General features: G+C 45.9%; 1 protein-coding gene across 5 annotated transcripts in view; it reads left to right on the top strand.

Annotated features, from left to right (window-relative positions):
- The window catches only part of LOC112260980 (rho guanine nucleotide exchange factor 11), a 31,940-nt gene extending 11,320 nt beyond the window's left edge, over nt 1-20,620 (top strand). For 2 of the 5 annotated variants that reach the window (XM_042328242.1, XM_042328241.1), the window contains 34 exons: nt 1,225-1,332; nt 1,472-1,520; nt 2,222-2,259; nt 2,385-2,474; nt 2,662-2,730; nt 2,872-2,976; nt 3,069-3,167; nt 3,320-3,362; nt 4,640-4,736; nt 5,287-5,409; nt 5,986-6,009; nt 6,280-6,409; nt 6,585-6,678; nt 6,848-6,877; nt 7,170-7,299; nt 7,412-7,618; nt 7,820-7,870; nt 7,975-8,123; nt 8,399-8,539; nt 8,831-8,907; nt 10,209-10,334; nt 10,899-11,016; nt 11,997-12,145; nt 12,284-12,359; nt 12,824-13,006; nt 13,229-13,310; nt 13,476-13,556; nt 13,783-13,841; nt 14,008-14,178; nt 14,311-14,541; nt 17,119-17,220; nt 17,561-17,883; nt 17,972-18,104; nt 19,028-20,620. In XM_042328242.1, coding sequence (XP_042184176.1) covers nt 1,225-1,332; nt 1,472-1,520; nt 2,222-2,259; nt 2,385-2,474; nt 2,662-2,730; nt 2,872-2,976; nt 3,069-3,167; nt 3,320-3,362; nt 4,640-4,736; nt 5,287-5,409; nt 5,986-6,009; nt 6,280-6,409; nt 6,585-6,678; nt 6,848-6,877; nt 7,170-7,299; nt 7,412-7,618; nt 7,820-7,870; nt 7,975-8,123; nt 8,399-8,539; nt 8,831-8,907; nt 10,209-10,334; nt 10,899-11,016; nt 11,997-12,145; nt 12,284-12,359; nt 12,824-13,006; nt 13,229-13,310; nt 13,476-13,556; nt 13,783-13,841; nt 14,008-14,178; nt 14,311-14,541; nt 17,119-17,220; nt 17,561-17,883; nt 17,972-18,104; nt 19,028-19,086 — 3,747 coding nt within the window. In that variant the 3' untranslated portion in view covers nt 19,087-20,620. The remainder of the gene's footprint in view (nt 1-1,224; nt 1,333-1,471; nt 1,521-2,221; nt 2,260-2,384; nt 2,475-2,661; nt 2,731-2,871; nt 2,977-3,068; nt 3,168-3,319; nt 3,363-4,639; nt 4,737-5,286; nt 5,410-5,985; nt 6,010-6,279; nt 6,410-6,584; nt 6,679-6,847; nt 6,878-7,169; nt 7,300-7,411; nt 7,619-7,819; nt 7,871-7,974; nt 8,124-8,398; nt 8,540-8,830; nt 8,908-10,208; nt 10,335-10,898; nt 11,017-11,996; nt 12,146-12,283; nt 12,360-12,823; nt 13,007-13,228; nt 13,311-13,475; nt 13,557-13,782; nt 13,842-14,007; nt 14,179-14,310; nt 14,542-17,118; nt 17,221-17,560; nt 17,884-17,971; nt 18,105-19,027) is intronic. The other 3 variants (XM_042328245.1, XM_042328243.1, XM_042328244.1) reach the window with 3 other exon arrangements.
- Nucleotides 20,621-23,221: the final 2,601 nt, after the last annotated feature.

Raw genomic sequence — 23,221 nt, 5'->3', positions numbered from 1 at the left:
CACCTGGTTAATATTGCCTGCTAACCTGGATTTCTTTTAGCTAAATATGCAGGTTTAAAAATATATACTTCTGTGTACTGATTTTAAGGATGTCATTGATGTTTATGGTTAGGTACATGTTGGAGCAACGACAGTCCTTTTTTGCGAATCCGCACTGCATCGATTATATGCAACGCAGGACACACTAGATAAACTAGTAATATCATCAACCATGTGTAGTTATAACTAGTGATTTTGATTGATTAAGTTTAATGCTAGCTAGCAACTTACCTTGGCTTCTTACTGCATTCGCGTAACAGGTGGGCTTCTCATTTATTTATTTATTTCACCTTTAGTTAACCAGGTAGGCAAGTTGAGAACAAGTTCTCATTTACAATTGTGACCTGGCCAAGATAAAGCAAAGCAATTCGACACATACAACGACACAGAGTTACACATGGAGTAAAACAAACATACAGTCAATAATACAGTATAAACAAGTCTATATACGATGTGAGCAAATGAGGTGAGAAGGGAGGTAAAGGCAAAAAAAGGCCATGGTGGCAAAGTAAATACAATATAGCAAGTAAAACACTGGAATGGTAGATTTGCAGTGGAAGAATGTGCAAAGTAGAAATAAAAATAATGGGGTGCAAAAGAGCAAAATAAATAAAATAAATACAGTAGGGAAAGAGGTAGTTGTTTGGGCTAAATTATAGGTGGGCTATGTACAGGTGCAGTAATCTGTGAGCTGCTCATCTGCTGACAGTTGCTGCTTAAAGCTAGTGAGGGAGATAAGTGTTTCCAATTTCAGAGATTTTTGTAGTTTGTTCCAGTCATTGGCAGCAGAGAACAGGAAGGAGAGGCGGCGTGAGGCAGGTGGTTAGAGCGTTGGACTAGTTAACCGTAAGGTTGCAAGATTGAATCCCTGAGCTGACAAGGTAAAAATCTGTTGTTCTGCCCCTGAACAAGGCAGTTAACCCACTGTTCCTAGGCCGTCATTGTAAATAATAATGTGTTCTTAACTGACATGCCTAGTTAAATAAAGATTAAATAAAGGTGTAAAAAAATGACTGATTTCCAGTTGTTATGAAAACTTGAAAACGGCCCTAATTAATCTGCCATTCCGATTAATCGGTCGACCTCTAGTAAGGACACTGCTTATGAGAGTATCTATTTAGTTTGACCAATCATCATTGACCATTATCAGTGCCTCTGATAATGTCACTCTGACCAATCCCACAGGACTTGATGGAGGAGCTGTCACGGAACCCCTCCCCATCACTGGAGGAGCGAATCGATAGTGCCAAGAGGCGCGCCCAACAAGTGCGGGTTAAAATCAAGCAAGATCTGGTGAGATGCCTGTGTGCATGACAACAGACCCCTAACAACACTTAACTAGATCTCTCATGTCCCCACTAGATACTATATATTAGATTGTCATTACTTTAGTTTATAGCGTTTGTTATTTGTTATTTCTTTGTCTCTCAAGGATGGAACTCGCCCCGAAGCTGTGTCCAACTATGTAATAGCAGGAGATGGTTTGTATTGGATTTGTTTGTCTATGATTCTCTGAGTTGTGTGTGTTTTTATGATACAAATGCACTGGTGTAAAGTACTTAAATAAATGAAGTACTACTTAAGTAGATTTTTTGGGTATCTGTACTTTACTATTTATATTTTTGACAACTTTTACTTCACTACATTTCTATAGAAAATTATGTACTTTTTACTCCATACATTTTCCCTGACACCCATAAGAACTTGTTACATTTTGAATGCTTAGCAGGACTGGAAAATCGTGTAATTCACGCACTTATCAAGAGAACATCCCGGGTCATCCCTGCTTCCTCTGATCTTGCGGACTCACTAAACACAAATGCTTTGTTTGTAAATTATGTCTAAGTGTTGAAGCCCATGCTATCAGTAAAAAAAAAAATAATTACAAGAAAATTGTGCCCTCTGGTTTGTGTAATATAAGGAATGTTAAACGATTTATACTTTAACTTTTGATACTGAAGCATATTTTTGCAATTACATTTATTTTTTATATTTAAGTATATTTTAAACCAAATCATTTTACTCAAGTAGTATTTTACTGGGTGACTTTTACTTGAGTCATTTTCTATCAGGATCAGTGTCCAAGGTGTATTTACTTTTACTCAAGTATGACAATTGGGTACTTTTCCCACCACTGTACAAATGTATAATGTATATGTATAATTTCTCCATTTATCGGCAGCTCGGCTGTCGGTGGACTCAAGTGAAGGAGACTTTGAGGTAAGTAATGTCAGCACCAGATGCACCAGACCTTTATGAATGACTGATGAGAGAGAGAGAGAGAGAGAGAGAGAGAGAGAGGGGCGAGATGGTCCTTCTCACCCCTCCACCCCCTTCTCCCCCAGACCCGTGAGAGCCCCCACTCCTCCCCCTCCTTCTTCAGGACCCCCCTACGCTGGAGACAGGGCTCCGACACACACACCTTCTCTGACTCGGTGATACCAACACACACACACACACATTCTGATTCAGTGAGAAGATTTACACACATGCACTGCATATTATACCGTCTAGTCTGAGTCAGTGATGTGAACAATGTCTCCTACACAACTACACACACACACACACACGCCAAAGGTTTTATTTTCCTAATCCTGACCTTTGTGACCTGTCTTTTGGCAGGCTGGGAAGACTCAGATCATTGGCCCCGAGGAAGAGGAGGAAGAGGATGACAGCTATGCACTCAATGAGGTGAGACCGTCTTTATCAGCAAACATCACTTACCTCATCTACGTATCCTGCATCTCACATCTGTGGAACTATATGAATCTCCCTCTCTCTCTCTACGTCTCTCTCCCTCCCTTCCCCTTCCTCTGTCTTTCCCTACTTTAGATGGACGGTCCATTTCAGGACATAGAGCTTCTCAAGTCGAGACCGGCCCATATGACGGTGTTCATGAGATATGTCTTCAGCCAGCTACTGGATCCCAACCCACTGGTCAGTACTCTAACTCTAAGGACTGCTATTGACGGTTGTTCCTTCTCTTACATGGGAACTAATCTGGTGTGTGTGTCGTCTCTCTACAACAGCTGTTCTACCTGTCGGTGGAGGCCTACCTGGGCTCCAGCCCTAAAGACGCCCGTGCCCTCGCGCCTCAGATCTGCTCCCACTTCCTGGACCCTGACGCTGTGCGTCTCTCATTGGTTTATTCAGTTAATTAATTTGGTGAATTAGTCTTAATCAATTAGACCGGACCATTTAATAATCTTGCAAGATTTTAAAGTACTCTTGTAGTAACGGTTGTAGTTACGGTTCCTTACATTTTTTATTTAATTTTCAGCCGTTAAAAATCAGAGTACGAGAAGAGTACCTGGCTGATATAGGTAAGATCCAACACAACATACTAACGTTACTGTGATGGTTTTATTTTGAGGTAACCTTTCTTTAACCAGCCACGTCAATTAAGAACAAATTCTTATTTGCAATGATGGCCTGGCAAGAAGCCAAAGGCCTCCTGTGGGGACGAGGGTTACAATAAAAAAAACAACAATGTAAGACAAAACAGACAACAGACAAGACTGGCAACAGCACAAATACAACAGCAAACAGTGCAGGTGTGTGAAGTAAAACATGTTTCCTCACAGAAGGCAACGCAATCTAGGGACATGGGGTGACAACTAGAAACATCTACATGTCTCAACAACCTGTTCATCTATTTGCCCTTTGACCTCCTCCAGGGACACCAGGTCCTGGGGTTTTAGGTTGGCTGGGAGGGAATTCCATGACCAGGGGGGGCTGAGTAATGAAATTACCTTTTTCCATTCTCTGTAAACATTTTTGGGACTGTTAGCATAAAACAGATTAAGATCAGAGCTTGTTTTAATTTCGAGTTAGAAGAGAGGATCGATAAAATGAGCGGTGTTTGAGCCTGCGTGTTGCTAGTGATGTCCACTCGACAGCACTGTAGCGATTGGTGACAAAAATAAGGCTGCATGATACACAGTCAAGAGCCTTCAGTATAGAGCTTGAGGACATGAACAGTATCACCATAGTTCAACACGGAGAGAAAAGCACAACTAATCAACTATTTTCTGACTGCAAAGGAAAAACAAGCTCAACTTCTCATCCACCCAAACTCCCAGTTATTTGTACGTTTTGACGTGCTCTATAGAATGTCCTTCCAAGGTACTAATTACATGGTTTTCAGAGTGTTTACTCTTGGAAAATACCATGCATTTTGTTTTACAGGAATTCAGAACAAGCTTCAAATCTTCCAGATTCCTTTGAAAAAAGTTTTTTTTTTAGCCGTTTGAGCTTTGCCAAAAGCTAAAGGGAAATTGCTGCCACTTAATAAGTAAACAGTGTCACCTGCATAAAAATGTCTCTATGTCTCCCAATGTTGTTGATCTAGATAATAAACCACAGGGGACCTAAAATGGATCCTTGAGGAACACCTGATTGCAGCTCTATGGTGTCAGACTTACAACCGTCTGCCTTAACACACTGGGTTCGATTTGCCTGGTAGTTTACAAACCCCTCCAGCGCATGACCAGTAATGGTAGTTGTGTAAAGTGGTCAGTCTTAACTCTGTCAGTACAGGGTTGTGATTCTAGTTCAGTCTGTAGTAAGTCTTACTGTGAGGGGTTGTGTCCTGTCTCAGAGAGTCGTCTCCATGCCCAAGAGGACATCAGGGGACCACTGTCTGAGCTCCAACAGCAGGTGCTACCTGACATTCAGGACCAAATACAGGACTACAGGTACAGTACAGTGTATGGAACAAGCTGAATCATCTAGAGGGGTGTCTTGTGTTTGACAGTGTGTGTGTATATGAAACCCATTGGTGTGTGCATTGAGGCTTGTGCTAAATGCAGATAATGGCCGTGTGTATGTTATTTTGTTTGTTAGAGTTGGGCGATATGGACAAAAATCCAGATCGACTGTCCCATTAACAACCACCCATATTATCAAACTTATTTCATTTCAATCTTCACATTTCTCTGTTATAGGCTACTTATCGTAATGAAAGGGAAGGTGGGGATACCTAGTCAGTTGTACAACTGAACACATTCCACTGAAATGTATCTTCCACATTTAACCCAACCTCCCTGAATCAGAGTGGTGCGGGGGGGGGGGCTGCCTTTAGTCGACATCCACGTCATCGCTGCCCGGGGAACAGTGGGTAGTGCCTGCGACGAGGGGATCGGTCGGTTTGGATAATTTTCGGTTTTTCGTCCCAGCTGTAGTTTGTGTGTATTGAAAGTTGTGTGACCTTTGACCTTGTGTGCTCTGGCGCATGTGTTTGTGTAGGAACAAGCAGATGATGGGTCTGGGCTCTCTGTTTGGAGAGGGAGACCTGCAGCAGCTGGATGGAGACCCAGCCAAGGAGAAACAGGTGGTGGACAGACAGGTCACTGCTCTCTGGGAGATACTGTGAGTTGGACCGTCTAGCTATGATACAACATGTTTATCCCATGTGACCTTATCAGGAAAAAGTCTGGGGCCCCTATATATGCAATGCATTCTAAGGGAGACACAGTAAATAGGACTGCTAAGATTGCAACAAATAACACACATTGTTACTTTTGTGCTTTGCTGCGATGGTTCAGTGTTAGCATAGCAAAACAGTAACTACGGTAGGACAGTGACCGAGCCAGCTGGCAGTAGAGGGAGCTCAACTAGCCTCAACATCTCACCGTACCAAAGGTCAGAGTGTGATCACTGCTCACTCGGGAGGCTTTGCAGGTAACCTCTAGCCGCGGCTGCCCTACCCACATGATGTTTGTTACACACACCTACTCACTCCTATCACATGACTCACTGCTAGGTAGATACAAAACAGGTCACCTTGTTTTTTATCAGCAAGGATTTATTTATTTTGCACCTTGTTCAACAGGACCGAGCCACTTTGGAACTAAGCCAGAGACCTTATTAAAAGAGAGGTTGTTGTTTTTGAGCAGAAGAGTGCGAGAGTGAAGAAGCTAACAGTTGTTTTTCTGTGTGTTGCAGCTCGAAGCACGAAGACGACAGAAGGTAATAAAAGTCGGAGCGTCTCATGTCTGTTGCTGGAACGTGATTGAATAATAATGCTTGTTTGTTTGTGTAAACGTACCCTTCTCCATTCTGTCATTTCTCTTCCTTTCTTTGTCTGTTTCTCTTTCTTTCTCTTCCCCCGTTACCTTTTTCACACTCGCTCGCCCTCCCCCCTCTCTCTCGCCCTCGCCCTCACACTGCCTCTCGCCCTCACACTGCCTCTCTCTCTCGCCCTCACACTGCCTCTCTCTTTCCTTCCCTCTCCCTCAGTTCTCCTCTAGCCTCTGCGGTGCTGTTGTACCTCCGTCACTCGGGCATTAAGCTGAGGGATTCCAGGGTGTTTCCAGGACTCAGCACTGAGAAGGAGAAGTGGCTCGCCTTTTTCCCCAAGACCAAGAAGGTAGGAGCTGGAGTCAAAGGTCGAATACTGTGTTCTGGGTCATATTCAGTAGGCACTTGTCCAAAAAGAAACGTTTGCTTGAATTTTTACTATGCAAAAAAACAAACCGTTCTCAATGTCCAAGATGTGCTTGAAATGATTGTTTTACATCAGAGCTTTACTGTTTATTCTACAGCTGAGCAGTGCAAAGAAAGAAAAGGATGGAGAGGACAGGAAGAGAAACCCCATCCTGAAGTATATCGGCAAGCCCAGGAGCACCTCCCAGTCCAGTAACTACACACACACACCGAGACAGACACACAGACAAACACACACACACACACATTCTGTTTTCATCGTAACAGTATGGTTTAATTCCCATTATCTCATCCTTTGTTTTGACCCTCGTTGATCATTTTTTTGTCTCATGTTTTCTTTTGCTTCACTTTGATTTCCCAGCGTTCCATGTCCCCTTGTCTCCCACTGAAGGTGTGTCATTTATTATTTTGAATATCTTATTTTATCTTGTTTTTTTCCCAGTGTTTTCTCAGCTTATTTTAAAACATGATAATATATAATTATAAATGCCATTTAGCAAACACTTTTTTTTATCCAAAGAGACTTGATGTACTGTTATTGCTTTCACTTTGGGGTTTTAGGCTGGGTATCAGTAAAGCACACTGTAACAACTGCTGATTTCTAAAATGGGCTTTATAAAATACATTAGATTGATTTGATGTTCTGTGTGTGTGTGTGTGTGTCCTGTCTCGTCTCCTCTCAGTACGTCCTGGCAGTGTGAGGAACATCATCCAGCAGTTTGAGAACCACCCAGAGATCCCCGGGGAGGAGGGGGACGAGGGAGACCTCCAGAGACTGTCCTCCAGCAGCCTGGGAGAGGACAGTATGGACAGGTATCCGAGAGAGAGAGTGTGTCAGGTCTATTGTGCACAATTGTTTGTGTGTCAAGATTGTACATGTTTACTTATGTGTTTCTCTTTCTCTCTCTCACGGTCTCTTTCTCAGCCCTATGGTGTCGGTGCGTCTGGCTCGTAGTGAGTCTCTGAAGGCGCAGGGGGAGGGGCGTCGGCGGGGCGGGGCTTCAGGAGTGGAGACAGTCCCTCGTTCCCGTAGCGACGTGGACATGGAGGACTGTGGGGAGGAGATAGAGGGGCCGGGCCTGAGACCCCTACACCACAGCGCCTCCTCCTCAGCTACCAGTAGCTCAGCACGGTGAGACTACACACACACACACACACGTCTTGCTCATACACACATATCTGAAACCACACACGTTGCACAAACTCACACACAGACACTGTTTCGGAACACAATGTAGGATCCACATGCTCCTGACGGGGTTGAGCAGCAGCATTGTAGCACAGAATAAAGACAACAGAATAGAACCAGATCTGATTGGTTTTTCCTCCTCAGATCCTTGGAGAACCCCACGCCTCCATACACCCCTCGGTCGTCTAGACGACAGTAAGTCATCACTACAACCTACTGAGGTTTTCAACTTCGACCTGGATCGACCTGGAAGTATATTAAAACATCTCTCTCTCTCGTGTGTGTGTGTGTGTGTGTAGGTTTGAGGAGTCCCCGGTGGCCCTGCTCCCTGATGCCCCAGCCCTAGAGGACGACGTGGTGGAGAGTCACAACTGGCAAGAGACAGTGGCCCCTCAGGTCCTGGCTACACTCTGTCCCCGAGAGGTGGACCGACAGGCCGTCATTTACGGTAAACATCCACTGCTTGACCTTTGGGTAGCAGCAGAGGAATGTGCAAGGATACATTCAAGCCTAGAGGAACATGTGAAAACCTTATGCTTCTACAACTGTTCCTATATCCTGTCTAAACATAGCCACTGTATATCTGACTGGAACTAACAACTCCTATTCTGTTATTTTCAGAAGGAAATATTATTATATTGTTATATTTACATTCTTCTCTGTGTCTCCCCCTTCCTCTCACCTCTCCCGCCATTCCTCCCTCCCTCCGTCGTCTCTCCTCAGAGTTGTTGACGACAGAGGCGTCTCACCTGCGTACTCTCAGGGTCTTGGATCAGGTGTTTTTCCAGAAGATGAGGTGTGTTCTGAGCTCTGACGAGCTGGCCTGCATCTTCCCCAACCTGCCTCAGGTCTACCAACTACATGGTCAGTGTGTGTTTCTCAGTTCTGTCAATAGGTATTCAGGCCATGTGGATTTAAAGATCTGATAAGATTGTGTTGCATTAAAGAGGTTCTCTGTTTGTGGCATCGCTGTGTAAACATAATGTTTTGATAGATTTAGGTGCTGCATGGTAGAGAAGCACTGTTTTAGCATTGTCTTTGATTTGGTAGTCAGTCTCATTGACGTTAAGCTCAATGTTATTGTGTTTGATCAATGTTGCTTCAATGATTTTATTGTTTAATCAACGTTGTTCCACCGTTGTTATTGCGTTGCAGTGAGCCTGTGTGAAGCCATGAAGAAGAAAAGGGAATCTCCCATCGTTCAGGGCATCGGTGACATCATGCTGGCCAGGGTGAGTTGAACTAGCTAATCACATCATCCCAGTCCCGTGGCTCAGTTGGTACAGCATGGTGCTTGCAACGCCAGGGCTGTGGGTTCTATTCCCAGGGGGACCAGTATGTAAATGTATGAACCCACTACTGTAAGTCACTCTGGATAAGAGTGTCTGCTAAATGACTCAAATGTCAAAAATGTCATCTCTCCCTCCCTCAGTCTTTGTTTTACTATCCCTTCAAATCAAATGTTATTGGTCACATATTTCCAGTGTTAGCAGTGTTAGCATGTTCATCAGTGTTACACTGTTAGTGGTCAGTGAGGGCTCAGCTGTTGATAACACCTGTCCAATAGTTTTCAATCATATGCTTATTGAGTGAACCGAACATTAGGAACACCTTCCTAATATTGAGTTGTACCCCCCCTTTGCCCTCAACAGCCTCAATTTGTCAGGGCAGGGACTCTACAAGGTGTTAAAAGCGTTCCACAGGGATGCTGGCCCATGTTGACTCCAATGCTTCCCACAGTTATCAAGGTGGCTGCATGTCCTTTGTGTGGTGGACCATTCTTGATACACACGGGTAACTGTTGAGTGTGAAAAACCCAGCAGCGTTGCAGTTCTTGACACAAACCGGTGCGCCTGGCACTTACTACCATACCCCGTTCAAATGTACTTAAATAGTTTGTCTTGCCCAGTCACCCTCTGAATGGCACACATACACAATCCATGTATACTTGTATACTGGAGCCTCAGAATGGAATGAGTTGCCTCTGCCCATAAAAACAACATCCTCTCTGGGCAGCTTTAAACAAATGTTTGATGTCTTCTGTGCCCATATGAATAACCCCTCTATGATGTAACTGGAATGATGAGATAGAGGTTCTTCTTCTCTGTTGTTGTTTTATTATTTCACTGACATACTGTGTTGGATCTTGTCTAGTAGTCATCTTGTCTCAAGAGGACCACAATGGAAATAAGTCCCAGACTGTATTGTGTGTTATCCTCAATGATTTTATTCATGTGCACGTATGGCTTTTTCAAGTTGTGTGCTTGTTTTTTTAAATGGTCGAATTAATAAACTAAACTAAAATCCATGTCTCAATTGTCAAAAAGGCTTAAAAATCCTTCTTTAACCTGTTTCCTCCCCTTCATTTACACTGATTGAAGTGAATTTAACAAGTGACTTCAATAAGGGATCATAGATTTCACCTGGTCAGTCTGTCATGGACAGAGCAGGTGTCCTTAATGTTTTGTACACTCAGTGTATATCGTGTAGTGTTGTGTTTTGACTGGAATATTGGTGTGTACCTGTGTGTTAGTTTGAGGGCGTGGCGGGGGAGGAGTTTCAGGAGCAGGCGTCCCACCTGTGCAGCCAGCAGTCTCAGGCTCTGGAACTCATTAAGAACAAGCAGCGCAAAGACCCCCGCTTCACACACATCATCCAGGTAACACACACGCATCACCCGGGTAACACACACGTATCACCCGGGTAACACACACGCATCACCCGGGTAACACACACGCATCACCCGGGTAACACGCATCACCCGGGTAACACACACGCATCACCCGGGTAACACACACGCATCACCCGGGTAACACACACGCATCACCCGGGTAACACACACCACCCGGGTAACACACACGCATCACCCGGGTAACACACACGCATCACCCGGGTAACACACATCACCCGGGTAACACACACGCATCACCCGGGTAACACACACGCATCACCCGGGTAACACACACGCATCACCCGGGTAACACACACGCATCACCCGGGTAACACACACGCATCACCTGGGTAACACACACGCATCACCCGGGTAACACACACGCATCACCCGGGTAACACACGCATCACCCAGGTAACACACACGCATCACCCAGGTAACACACACGCATCACCCAGGTAAAACACACGCATCACCCAGGTAACACACATACATGCAGTCACAATGGCTTTTCCATGAATTGATTTGATTGTTTGATGGATGTATTGTCAGGAGTGTGAGGCCAGTCCTCACTGTAGGAGGCTGCAGCTGAAGGACCTGCTGGTGTCTGAGACACAGAGACTCACCAAGTACCCTCTGTTACTGGACAACATCATCAAACACACAGAGGGTACGTAGGATCCATCATCCGCCTCCATATCTCTCTTTCTCATTTATATAGAGATTCTCTCACACTCATACTCACCAAGTACCCTCTGTTACTGGACAACATCACACACACTGATAGTCTGACAGTTTAGCACCAGTGGTCTTCATTAAGTTACTGTTAGATTATATGTTAGTCTTAGTAGTTAGGTGATATGTTAGTCTTAGTAGTTGGTGATATGTTAGTCTTAGTAGTTAGGTGATATGTTAGTCTTAGTAGTTAGGTGATATGTTAGTCTTAGTAGTTGGTGATATGTTAGTCTTAGTAGTTAGGTGATATGTTAGTCTTAGTAGTTAGGTGATATGTTAGTCTTAGTAGTTATGTGATATGTTAGTCTTAGTAGTTATGCGAGTAGGTTCATCTTAGTAGTTATGCGAGTAGGTTCATCTTAGTAGTTATGCGAGTAGGTTCATCTTAGTAGTTATGCGAGTAGGTTCATCTTAGTTGTTATGCAAGTAGGTTCATCTTAGTTGTTAGGCGAGTAGGTTCATCTTAGTAGTTATGCGAGTAGGTTCATCTTAGTAGTTAGGCGAGTAGGTTAGTCTTAGTAGTTAGGCGAGTAGGTTCATCTTAGTTGTTAGGCGAGTAGGTTCATCTTAGTTGTTAGGTGAGTAGGTTCATCTTAGTAGTTATGCGAGTAGGTTCATCTTAGTAGTTAGGCGAGTAGGTTCATCTTAGTTGTTAGGCGAGTAGGTTCATCTTAGTTGTTAGGCGAGTAGGTTCATCTTAGTAGTTATGCGAGTAGGTTCATCTTAGTAGTTAGGCGAGTAGGTTAGTCTTAGTAGTTAGGCGAGTAGGTTAGTCTTAGTAGTTATGCGAGTAGGTTAGTCTTAGTAGATAGGTGAGTAGGTTAGTCTTAGTAGTGTTTTAAGAATAGGTACTGCTTTGAACTAACTGGTCCTATTTGATGTTGTGATCTCACTGGGTGTAACGTCTTCCTACAGCTGGCTCCACAGACCTCCCGCCTCTCCAACGTGCACAGGCCTGCTGCCGCGGGATTCTGCAGGCCGTCAATGAAGTCGTCAGGGAGACTGAACACCGGCAACGGCTCAACCAATACCAGCGCAGGCTGGACCCCACGCCACAGTTCAAGGTACCTCCTTTTCCTCTTCAGAGTTGTTAGTATTTACCACCTCTTCAAAGTTAGTATTTACCACCTCTTCAAAGTTAGTCTCTTCCTCCAACACATAGTATAACAGCTTTATTCTGATGATGTCCTCTGTCCTGTCAGAGTCTGGACCTGACCAGTAAGACAATGATCCATGAGGGTCCTCTCACCTGGAAAGTCAATAAAGACAAAACTTTAGGTAAGACCCACAACACTCCACAGATAGAACTGTTGTGCTTTAGATTCTGTTGGCTCCTCTGTCCAGAGCTAAAAGGAATCAGCTGCGAGAGACCCCGGGAGACACTGTCCCAGACATGTATTCCATATTGGAGTCACTGTTCTGATTCTGCTGTATTGTTGCTTCAGTCACCAGATAATACACTGGGAGTTGAATCATTTGTGCCTTGTTAACTTTTTGGGTGAGTATCTTTGACTTGATTTATTTTCCCTCCCAGAGATCCAGGCCCTAGTGCTGTCAGACCTGCAGGTTCTAAGTTCTAGTGTTCAGTGTTCTGTAAGGGTTCTAACCGTATGGTTCTGGTTCTCCTTCATCTCTCAGAGATCCAGGCCCTAGTGCTGTCAGACCTGCAGGTTCTAAGTTCTAGTGTTCAGTGTTCTGTAAGGGTTCTAACCGTATGGTTCTGGTTCTCCTTCATCTCCCAGAGATCCAGGCCCTGCTGCTATCAGACCTGCTGGTTCTGCTCCAGAGAGGTCCAGACGACCGGCTGCTACTGCGCTGTCCGTCCCGCTGGCTGGGGGGAGGAGGAGGTGGTAGCGGGGACACCAAGGCATCCTTCAGCCCTGTGGTCCAGCTAGACTCCCTCCTGGTGCGCTCTGTGGCCACAGGTAGGAGGTTAGAGGTCAGGGGTTATGGGACAAAGTGTGGAGTGGCCAATGGTTGTGTATAGATGAATCAGTGTTCTGGGTTAGATTTAGACAACAGTTTAATGCTGTAACAACAATGTAATAACAGGAAATGGGATCTCAATAATTTTGCAAGATAATAAGATAATGGCTTTATTATCCCTGTGGTGATGATGATGGTTTGATTGTGTCTGATTCCCTCAGACAACAAGGCCCTGTACGTCATCAGCACCACAGAGAGAAAGATCTATGAACTGGTAGCGGGGACATCCTCAGAGAAAAACATGTGAGCACATCTACATCATCCATATCTATACCAGGAATAGAGATTAGTTTACAGATAATATACATGATAGAGGTTCATCAGGATTTTAACCTGCAGCATTTTACTCATCACATGGAAAAGCTTTGGTGGACGTTTTGAGTGCCATTTTATTTTTATTTTTCACAGCTGGAAGGACCAACTTGAAAAGACCATCTCATTGGTTGCTGGCTCCTCACCTTCGACCAATAACAGATCCACACCTATTTTGTGAGTAATCCTTACACTGGCCCGTTTCTAACAATTAACATTGAAGATCTGTAGACTCTGATAGCATTGCAGACCATTCGCCATAGTTGTCTTAAGCAGTACTGATTCCATCTCATTGATCTCTCTTCTGTCTTCTCACTCATTCCTCGCCCTCTCTCTCCTTTATCTCTCTCTCCTCTCGCCCTCTCTCTCCTTTATCTCTCTCTCTTCTTTATCTCTCTCTCAGCTCCCCATGTCTTGGCAACGCTTCCCCTGTCTCAACTGGCAGCCATGTCTATCAATCAGGTGAGACAAATTGTGTTAGTAAGGAAGTGTATGTTTTTGGAGTGGATTATAGTGAATACAGATATAAATATTTATTTCTGTAGGATATTTCTGTACAGTAATATTCTCTATCATTCCCCAACTCTGCTCTGTCGTTCATCACATTGATGATCTTTAATCTCCCTAGACCACTCGATGACGGAGCAGGTGGTTTTCATGGAGACGGACTCCCCTAACGATGAGGATAACGAGCTCGCACGCACCACACCAACGGACCAATCAGGAGCTTTCTTCTGCGGGGAGGGGCAGGACTACGTCAAGCGACGAATTGGAGTAGCAGAGGCAGCTCTTGAAGACGGTGAGAAAGCAAGAGACTTGACTTGAACATATTAAAATATTATTTTGTATACGTATGTACTAGCGTCACTAGAATGTGTTTGGTTGAGAATCAACTTCCCACTTATTCAATACCACTTTTCTGCCTTTTCAGTGGAGACGCTAAGGCAGCTGATTTTCCGCGACCTGGAAGATGGGTGGAGTCACGGCTCAGATGGCACGCCCACAAATGAGGCAGCCAATGAGAGGAGCCCGTTCAATGACCACCAGAGGCCGCCGTCCTCTGAGACTCTCCTTAGCGTCAGTCCCAGCCAATGGGAGGCTGAGCACGCAGAAGCCCCGCCCTCGGAGGTGGAGTGCCCCAGTGTGCATGTTGTGAGGAAAGGTAACGAGGACAGAAGATTTAGACAGTAACCTAATATTGTTGTCCATTTTCATTAAATTACTGCTTGTTTCTTTGTGGAGCCACGTCGGTGTCTAATATGATCAAATGAAGTCGGACTCTACAGAATGACATCTGAATGTTTGATAATACACACTCCACCCATACCTTCTGCGTGGTCACACCTCCTTTACCTTCTGCGTGGTCACACTCCTCCTTTACCTTCTGCGTGGTCACACTCCACCTTTACCTTCTGCGTGGTCACACTCCACCTTTACCTTCTGCGTGGTCACACTCCACCTTTACCTTCTGCGTGGTCACACTCCTTTACCTTCTGCGTGGTCACACTCCACCCTTCTGCGTGGTCACACTCCTCCTTTACCTTCTGCGTGGTCACACTCCACCTTTACCTTCTGCGTGGTCACACTCCACCTTTACCTTCTGCGTGGTCACACTCCACCTTCTGCGTGGTCACCTTCTGCGTGGTCACACTCCACCTTTACCTTCTGCGTGGTCACACTCCACCTTTACCTTCTGCGTGGTCACACTCCACCTTTACCTTCTGCGTGGTCACACTCCTCCTTTACCTTCTGCGTGGTCACACTCCTCCTTTACCTTCTGCGTGGTCACACTCCTCCTTTACCTTCTGCGTGGTCACACCTCCTCCACTTTTTACCTTCTGCGTGGTCACACTCCTCCTTTACCTTCTGCGTGGTCACACTCCACCTTTACCTTCTGCGTGGTCACACTCCTCCTTTACCTTCTGCGTGGTCACACTCCTCCTTTACCTTCTGCGTGGTCACACTCCTCCTTTACCTTCTGCGTGGTCACACTCCTCCTTTACCTTCTGCGTGGTCACACTCCTCCTTTACCTTCTGCGTGGTCACACTCCTCCTTTTTACCTTCTGCGTGGTCACACTCCTCCTTTACCTTCTGCGTGGTCACACTCCTCCTTTACCTTCTGCGTGGTCACACTCCACCTTTACCTTCTGCGTGGTCACACTCCACCTTTACCTTCTGCGTGGTCACACTCCACCTTCTGCGTGGTCACACTCCTCCTTTACCTTCTGCGTGGTCACACTCCTCCTTTACCTTCTGCGTGGTCACACTCCTCCTTTACCTTCTGCGTGGTCACACTCCTCCTTTACCTTCTGCGTGGTCACACTCCACCCTTCCTTCTGCGTGGTCACACTCCACCTTTACCTTCTGCGTGGTCATACTCCACCTTCTGCGTGGTCACACTCCACCTTTACCTTCTGCGTGGTCACACTCCACCTTTACCTTCTGCTCCTTTTTACCTTCTGCGTGGTCACACTCCTCCTTTACCTTCTGCGTGGTCACTCTCCTCCTTTACCTTCTGCGTGGTCACACTCCTCCTTTACCTTCTGCGTGGTCACACTCCTCCCTTTACCTTCTGCGTGGTCATCTCTCCTTTACCTTCTGCGTGGTCACACTCCACCCTTTACCTTCTGCGTGGTCACACTCCACCCTTACCTTCTGCGTGGTCACACTCCTCCTTTACCTTCTGCGTGGTCACACTCCTCCTTTACCTTCTGCGTGGTCACACTCCTCCTTTACCTTCTGCGTGGTCACTCTCCTCCTTTACCTTCTGCGTGGTCACACTCCTCCTTTACCTTCTGCGTGGTCACACTCCTCCTTTACCTTCTGCGTGGTCACACTCCTCCTTTACCTTCTGCGTGGTCACACTCCACCTTTACCTTCTGCGTGGTCACACTCCTCCTTTACCTTCTGCGTGGTCACACTCCTCCTTTACCTTCTGCGTGGTCACACTCCTCCTTTACCTTCTGCGTGGTCACACTCCTCCTTTACCTTCTGCGTGGTCACACTCCTCCTTTACCTTCTGCGTGGTCACACTCCTCCTTTACCTTCTGCGTGGTCACACTCCACCTTTACCTTCTGCGTGGTCACACTCCACCTTTACCTTCTGCGTGGTCACACTCCTCCTTTACCTTCTGCGTGGTCACACTCCTCCTTTACCTTCTGCGTGGTCACACTCCACCTTTACCTTCTGCGTGGTCACACTCCTCCTTTACCTTCTGCGTGGTCACACTCCTCCTTTACCTTCTGCGTGGTCACACTCCTCCTTTACCTTCTGCGTGGTCACACTCCACCTTTACCTTCTGCGTGGTCACACTCCTCCTTTACCTTCTGCGTGGTCACACTCCTCCTTTACCTTCTGCGTGGTCACACTCCTCCTTTACCTTCTGCGTGGTCACACTCCACCTTTACCTTCTGCGTGGTCACACTCCTCCTTTACCTTCTGCGTGGTCACACTCCTCCTTGGTCACCTTTCTGCGTGGTCACACTCCTCCTTTACCTTCTGCGTGGTCACACTCCTCCTTTACCTTCTGCGTGGTCACACTCCTCCTTTACCTTCTGCGTGGTCACACTCCTCCTTTACCTTCTGCGTGGTCACTCTCCTCCTTTACCTTCTGCGTGGTCACACTCCTCTGTTAGATTCAGCTGATCTGGTTTTCGGATCTCATTCTGTCTGTCACACTCTCATACAATATCACCTCTTTCCACTTACACTCACTCTTTCACTCCATCTGTCCTCAGCTGTGGTTGCGGGCTCCCCTTCTATCCCTGATGACATCACTGAAGATGTCACCCTCCTCACCCACCAATCACCTGAGCCGAGAGGCGAGGCCAGTGTACGGGGTAATGCTCCTGTCGTCAGTCTAGTTGTCCTCTTCAAACCTTCATGAATATCTTCTATTAGGTCCAAGTCTTTCTGTCTGAGGTTTGTGACTACTACACCAGAGTCGTGTCCAGAGAACTATTTTGAAATGCAGATCGTATGGTTCTTCCTGAATTTGTCCAATAAGAACACTCACTTTTGTTTTTCCATTTTTTAAACGTTTTCCAATTCATACCTACTGAACACAACCCTCTAGCTGCATACTATAAGATTTCACAGTTGTAGTGTCAATTTAACATGGAGATTGACTTTTGTTCCCGCGGGTGCTCATTGCAACTCTGTAAACCCACTTTGCTGCAGGAAACGTGTTCTACCTGGTGATGCCTACAGAGCAGGGAGAGGGACTGCTGGACGAGAGTCACACAGATGAGGTCAACGACCCGACCACCACTGAACTTCCTGATCTGGAACAGGAAGTGATTTCATCGCCCGTACAGACTCATGAGAAAGAAGGGCAGGTCGCTTCCATCATGTCTGCGGACAATCAATCGGAGAGGGGAAATCTGAGTCGGCAGGAAGGGCAGAGTCAATCACAAAAGAGCCTCCAGAGCCATATAATCAAAAACGTGGATGACATTTTCCACACCATCGAGGAGTTGATGAGAAAGCTGCACCAGCTGAGGGTAAGGCGTTTTAAACACACACATACACTTGGACGTTATTTCCATGCTAATCTTTACTTGTCGTTTTCTCCCCTCATAACCCCCTCAGGACATAGAGACAGCTCATCACCAGCTCCTGAAAACACTGAGAGAGCCGCCTGTCAATCCAGAGTCTGGTGACCTCTTTCATATCCAGGCAACCGTCGTCAGGACACAGTTTCTGGACCGGGACCCAGGGGACGGTGAGTTCAGGGGTTGGTGAGTTCAGGGGTTAGATAGAAGAGGTCAGGGTCATACAAGGTCATACAGAAGAGGTTTTGTGGAAAGATTTGGTCTGGATACCACCTTTCATAAAGGCATTTCTTAAACCTTCAAATTCAATATGGACCTTTCTGGTTGTTGGTTTGTGTTTGTCTGTGTTTACATCAAATCAAATTTATTTATATAGCCCTTCGTACATCAGCTGATATCTCAAAGTGCTGTACAGAAACCCAGCCTAAAACCCCAAACAGCAAGCAATGCAGGTGTAGAAGCACGGTGGCTAGGAAAAACTCCCTAGAAAGGCCAAAACCTAGGAAGAAACCTAGAGAGGAACCAGGCTATGTGGGGTGGCCAGTCCTCTTCTGGCTGTGCCGGGTGGAGATTATAACAGAACATGGCCAAGATGTTCAAATGTTCATAAATGACCAGCATGGTCGAATAATAATAAGGCAGAACAGTTGAAACTGGAGCAGCAGCACAGTCAGGTGGAAGTTGAAACTGGAGCAGCAGCATGGCCAGGTGGACTGGGGACAGCAAGGAGTCATCATGTCAGGTAGTCCTGGGGCATGGTCCTAGGGCTCAGGTCAGTTGAAACTTGAACAGCAGCATGGCCAGGTGGACTGGGGACAGCAAGGAGTCATCGTGTCAGGTAGTCCTGGAGCTCAGGTCCTAGGGCTCAGGTCCTCCGAGAGAGAGAAAGAAAGAGAGAAGGAGAGAATTAGAGAACGCACACTTAGATTCACACAGGACACCGAATAGGACAGGAGAAGTACTCCAGACATAACAAACTGACCCCAGCCCCCCGACACATAAACTACTGCAGCATAAATACTGGAGGCTGAGACAGGAGGGGTCAGGAGACACTGACATCAGTTCTGTTATTGACATATCTCTCTCCCTCCAGGAAAGGAGGCGAGCCCAGCAGAGCCAGCCAAGCTGAAGATCCTCTCCACTGGATTCTAACGTTGTCATTTCAGCGAGGACTTAACAGACTTACCCCCACCCTGCCGTAGACATACGCACACACACACTGATGGACTGGGACCCCAGCCTTTACCCTCTAACCCCCTCTCACACCCCTCACCATCAGCCCAATCCCAGCACGCACTGCTCATGGGAGCAGAATCCAGGAAGTACCGGGATGTCGTTGCCGTTGCCCTGGGAGACCAGGAATTGATGCAGGACTGATGCCCCTGCCCCCTGACACCCAAGGGGCTGCCCCCAGCATGGAGTTAGGGTGAACTCTGACCTCTGCGGAGCAGGAAAGAGTCCTGGGACAAGAGGATGGACAGATGAAGGGGGGAAATGGAGAGAAGCAGTGATGAAACGGTTGTGTGAAGAAGCAAAGAGAGTACAAGAAGTGAGAGAAATCTAAATTGAGTAATGTCAAGGATAAAATGTTGAATGGAATGAATAAGGTTGGCTACATTGGAAGTAGAAGTTAGTATACTTTGAAAAGAACACAGGGTTCAAGGGAGAGAGTTGAGAAGTGACTGATGTTTTGACAAAATAACGACTGGACAACTGAAGGAACCCGGCACTTTACCCACAATGCATCCTCTGTCATGGATCCATACGCCAAAGCTGATTGGATTGGTGAGGGATAGGACACTGGACAGATCACCGACTCCATTGTGAGTCAAAGCTGCACCTAGTTTGAGCCAAGATGGTAGTTCTCTACCGCTGGTTGCTTTACAGTATGCCTGCCATGGAGGCTGATCGAAGGACTGTGTTATGTATCTATATATTCAGGTTTATTGCACTGGGCCAAGAGGAAGGAAGGAAGGAGTAAAGAGATCACAACATGCACAGTCCTCATTCATCCATAAAATCATTCATGTTATGTGATACATATGTTTGATAATCACACAGGAGAGAAGCGCCATGAAGGAAGAGGTGTGTTGTTGTTGTTAAGGGATAACCAAGATGGCGGTCGGTCAGTCATTCTGACGTATGCAGCAAGTCCTGCATGTATTTACAGCTGCTAAGCTACGGGATGGGTTGTCTGTAGCGACAACATCTTCCCGGTGACCTCAGTAACGCGTCGTGGTAACACTACTACCGCACTGTTCTCTACTGAATGGCTGTTGTCTCGTCTACAGCGCTACTCCTAGACATACAGTGATGACCACTACGAAAAAGGATACATGTTCAATGAATGCACAGATGTCTATCATGTCGTCATCGTTTCCTAAAGAACGCTGTACTGTATTGTGTGTGTAATACTGTGAATCCCCTCTATACTACTATACCATGACTAGTGTTTGCTGTACTGCCACAAAAAAACATGAAGGGATGTTCCTTCATACAGAGTGGCATAGGTTTGGACTGAAAGACACCTTTTGCACAGACGACTTGTATTCATTGGGAGAGGAAGTCTGTTAACCCTCTAAGTGTGTGGTCAGCGTACGATATGTGTGTGTGTGGTCAGCGTACGATGTGTGTGTGTGTGTGTGTTCAGCGTACGATATGTATGTGACACTACAGTGTGTGTGTGTGTGTTTGGTCAGCGTACGATATGTGTGTGTGTGGTCAGCGTACGGTGTGTGTGTGGTCAGCGTACGATATGTCTGTGTGACACTACAGTGTGTGTGTTGTCAGTATACGATACGTCTGTGTGACACTACAGTGTGTGTGTGGTCAGTGTACGATATGTCTGTGACACTACAGTGTGTGTGTGTGGTCAGTGTACGATATGTCTGTGTGACACTACAGTGTGTGTGTGGTCAGCGTACGATATGTCTGTGTGACACTATAGTGTGTGTGTGGTCAGCGTACGATATGTCTGTGTGACACTACAGTGTGTGTGTGTGTGTGTGTGTGTCAGCGTACGATATGTCTGTGTGACACTACAGTGTGTGTGTGTGGTCAGCGTACGATATGTCTGTGTGACACTACAGTGTGTGTGTGGTCAGCGTACGATATGTCTGTGTGACACTACAGTGTGTGTGTGTCAGCGTGATATGTCTGTGTGACACTACAGTGTGTGTGGGTCAGCGTACGATATGTCTGTGTGACACTACAGTGTGTGTGGGTCAGCGTACAATATGTCTGTGTGACACTACAGTGTGTGTGTGTGTGTGTGTGTGGTCATATGTCTGTGTGACACTATGTCTGTGTGAGCGTGTGATATGTCTGTGTGACACTACAGTGTGTGTGTGTGGTCAGCGTACGATATATCTGTGTGACACTACTGTGTGTGTGTGTGTGTGGTCAGCGTACGATATGTCTGTGTGACACTACAGTGTGTGTTGGGGCTCCAGAGGGGATGCAGATTTTTCGTTTACCTTGGCATGGTGGACGATTCCAGACTCTTACTTTCATTCTGTCTTTTAGCTCGACATTCGTTTACTCACTCTTTTGAGTAAGTTATTTTTCTTCTGGTCTTTTGTCTGTGTTTTTCCTACATTTCTGTCTTGAGTTCTCTAACCATCTCTCTCATATAGAGGTTAGAACTGATGGTTCCTCCCTTTGTCAAACCGCTGCACAACAAACTAGGGCATGCATACACATGTCTTTAATGATCCTTTTCTCTTTTAATCTTGTTCACTTATGTAATATAGAAATCACAATCTTGTATTTTTCCTGGAAAGCCTTTGTCCTTTCTTTTGATTTTATTTTTGTAGATACGAAGACGGAAAAAAGTGTACATTATTTTCTCTCACGTTTTAATAAATGGTGCGGTTGTTAGCTGCGAAGAAGGAAAATTAAGTCTTGTTGCAGATTCATGTGTATTGTGACATTAAAAAGACCTTTGAAAAAAGGATTGAGTCCTAACTCGCCCACCTTCGTTGATACGAGAAAGAAACTAACTCTACCATGAACATTTACAGATCCTGAATCAAATGAAGCCACCAGTAAGCATATTTATTCACACATTATACATCCACTATTGAGTACAGAAATATCAGGCCAATTTCTCTCTCAAGGGCCCGACAAATGTATTGTCTTTTAGGGCCTCCCGTATCATTGAAGTTGACCACTTTGAGGAGAGCTGTGGAGGTGACAGTGAGCAGCCTCAATTGGTTTGACCTGGGAAAACTTGCCCCGAATGGTCTACTGTATTCGCCTTATAGGAAAGGAGCCAAGGGCTTATGTCAAGTAAGCCAAGTATTGATGTTGAGGGCCAGGAAATATTATATTCAGTAGGGGAAATCCAAACGGACCTTTGTCCACTAACATGATGGGTGAATCTCAATTGTATTTCTTTGACTGCTCACGTCCTCCCTCCTGCTTCCTTCTCAAAATGCATTGGAGGAGAAGGTACACAATATATACAAAATCATGTGGGCACTCCTTCAAATTAGTGGATGCGGCTATTACAGCCACTCCCATTGCTGACAGGTGTATAAAATCGAGCACGCGGCCATGCAATCTCCATAGACAAACACTGGCAGTAGAATGGCCTTACTGAAGAGCTCAGTGACTTTCAACGTAATACCGTCATAGGATGCCACCTTTCTAACAAGTCAGTTCATCACATTTCTGACCTGCTAGAGCTGCCCCGGTCAACTGTAAGTGCTGTTACTGTGAAGTAGCAACCTCTAGGAGCAAACAGCAAAGTGGTATACTGGGGCTGCAACAAGCTCACAGAACGGGACCGCTGAAGCGAAATAGTGAGTAAAAATAATCTGTCCTCATTTGCAACACTCACTACCGAGTTCCAAACTGCCTCTGGAAGCAACGTCAGCACAAGAACTGTTTGTTGGGAGCTTCATGAAATGTGTTTCCTTGGCCGAGCAGCCGCACACAAGCCTAATATCAACATGCACAATGCAAAGCATTGGCTGGAGGGGTGTAACTCTCGCCGTCATTGGACTCCGGAACAGTGGAAAAGCGTTCTCTGGAGTGATGAATCACACTTCCCCATCTGGCAGTCTGACGGACAACTCTGGGTTTGGCGGATGCCAGGAGAACGCTACCTGCCCAAATGCTTAGTGCCAACTGTAAAGTTTGGTGGAGGAAGAATAATTGTTTGGGGTAGGCCTCTTATTTCCAGCGAAGGGAAATCTTAACACTCTGGCATAGAATGACATTCTAGACTTTGGGGCAACAGTTTGGGGAATGCTTTTTCCTGTTTCAGCATGACAATGCCCCT

This window comes from Oncorhynchus tshawytscha, linkage group LG10 (genome assembly GCF_018296145.1).
Source record: "Oncorhynchus tshawytscha isolate Ot180627B linkage group LG10, Otsh_v2.0, whole genome shotgun sequence".
NCBI classification, from domain to species: Eukaryota; Metazoa; Chordata; class Actinopteri; order Salmoniformes; family Salmonidae; genus Oncorhynchus; species Oncorhynchus tshawytscha.
This window is presented reverse-complemented; position numbering and strand designations above follow the sequence as displayed.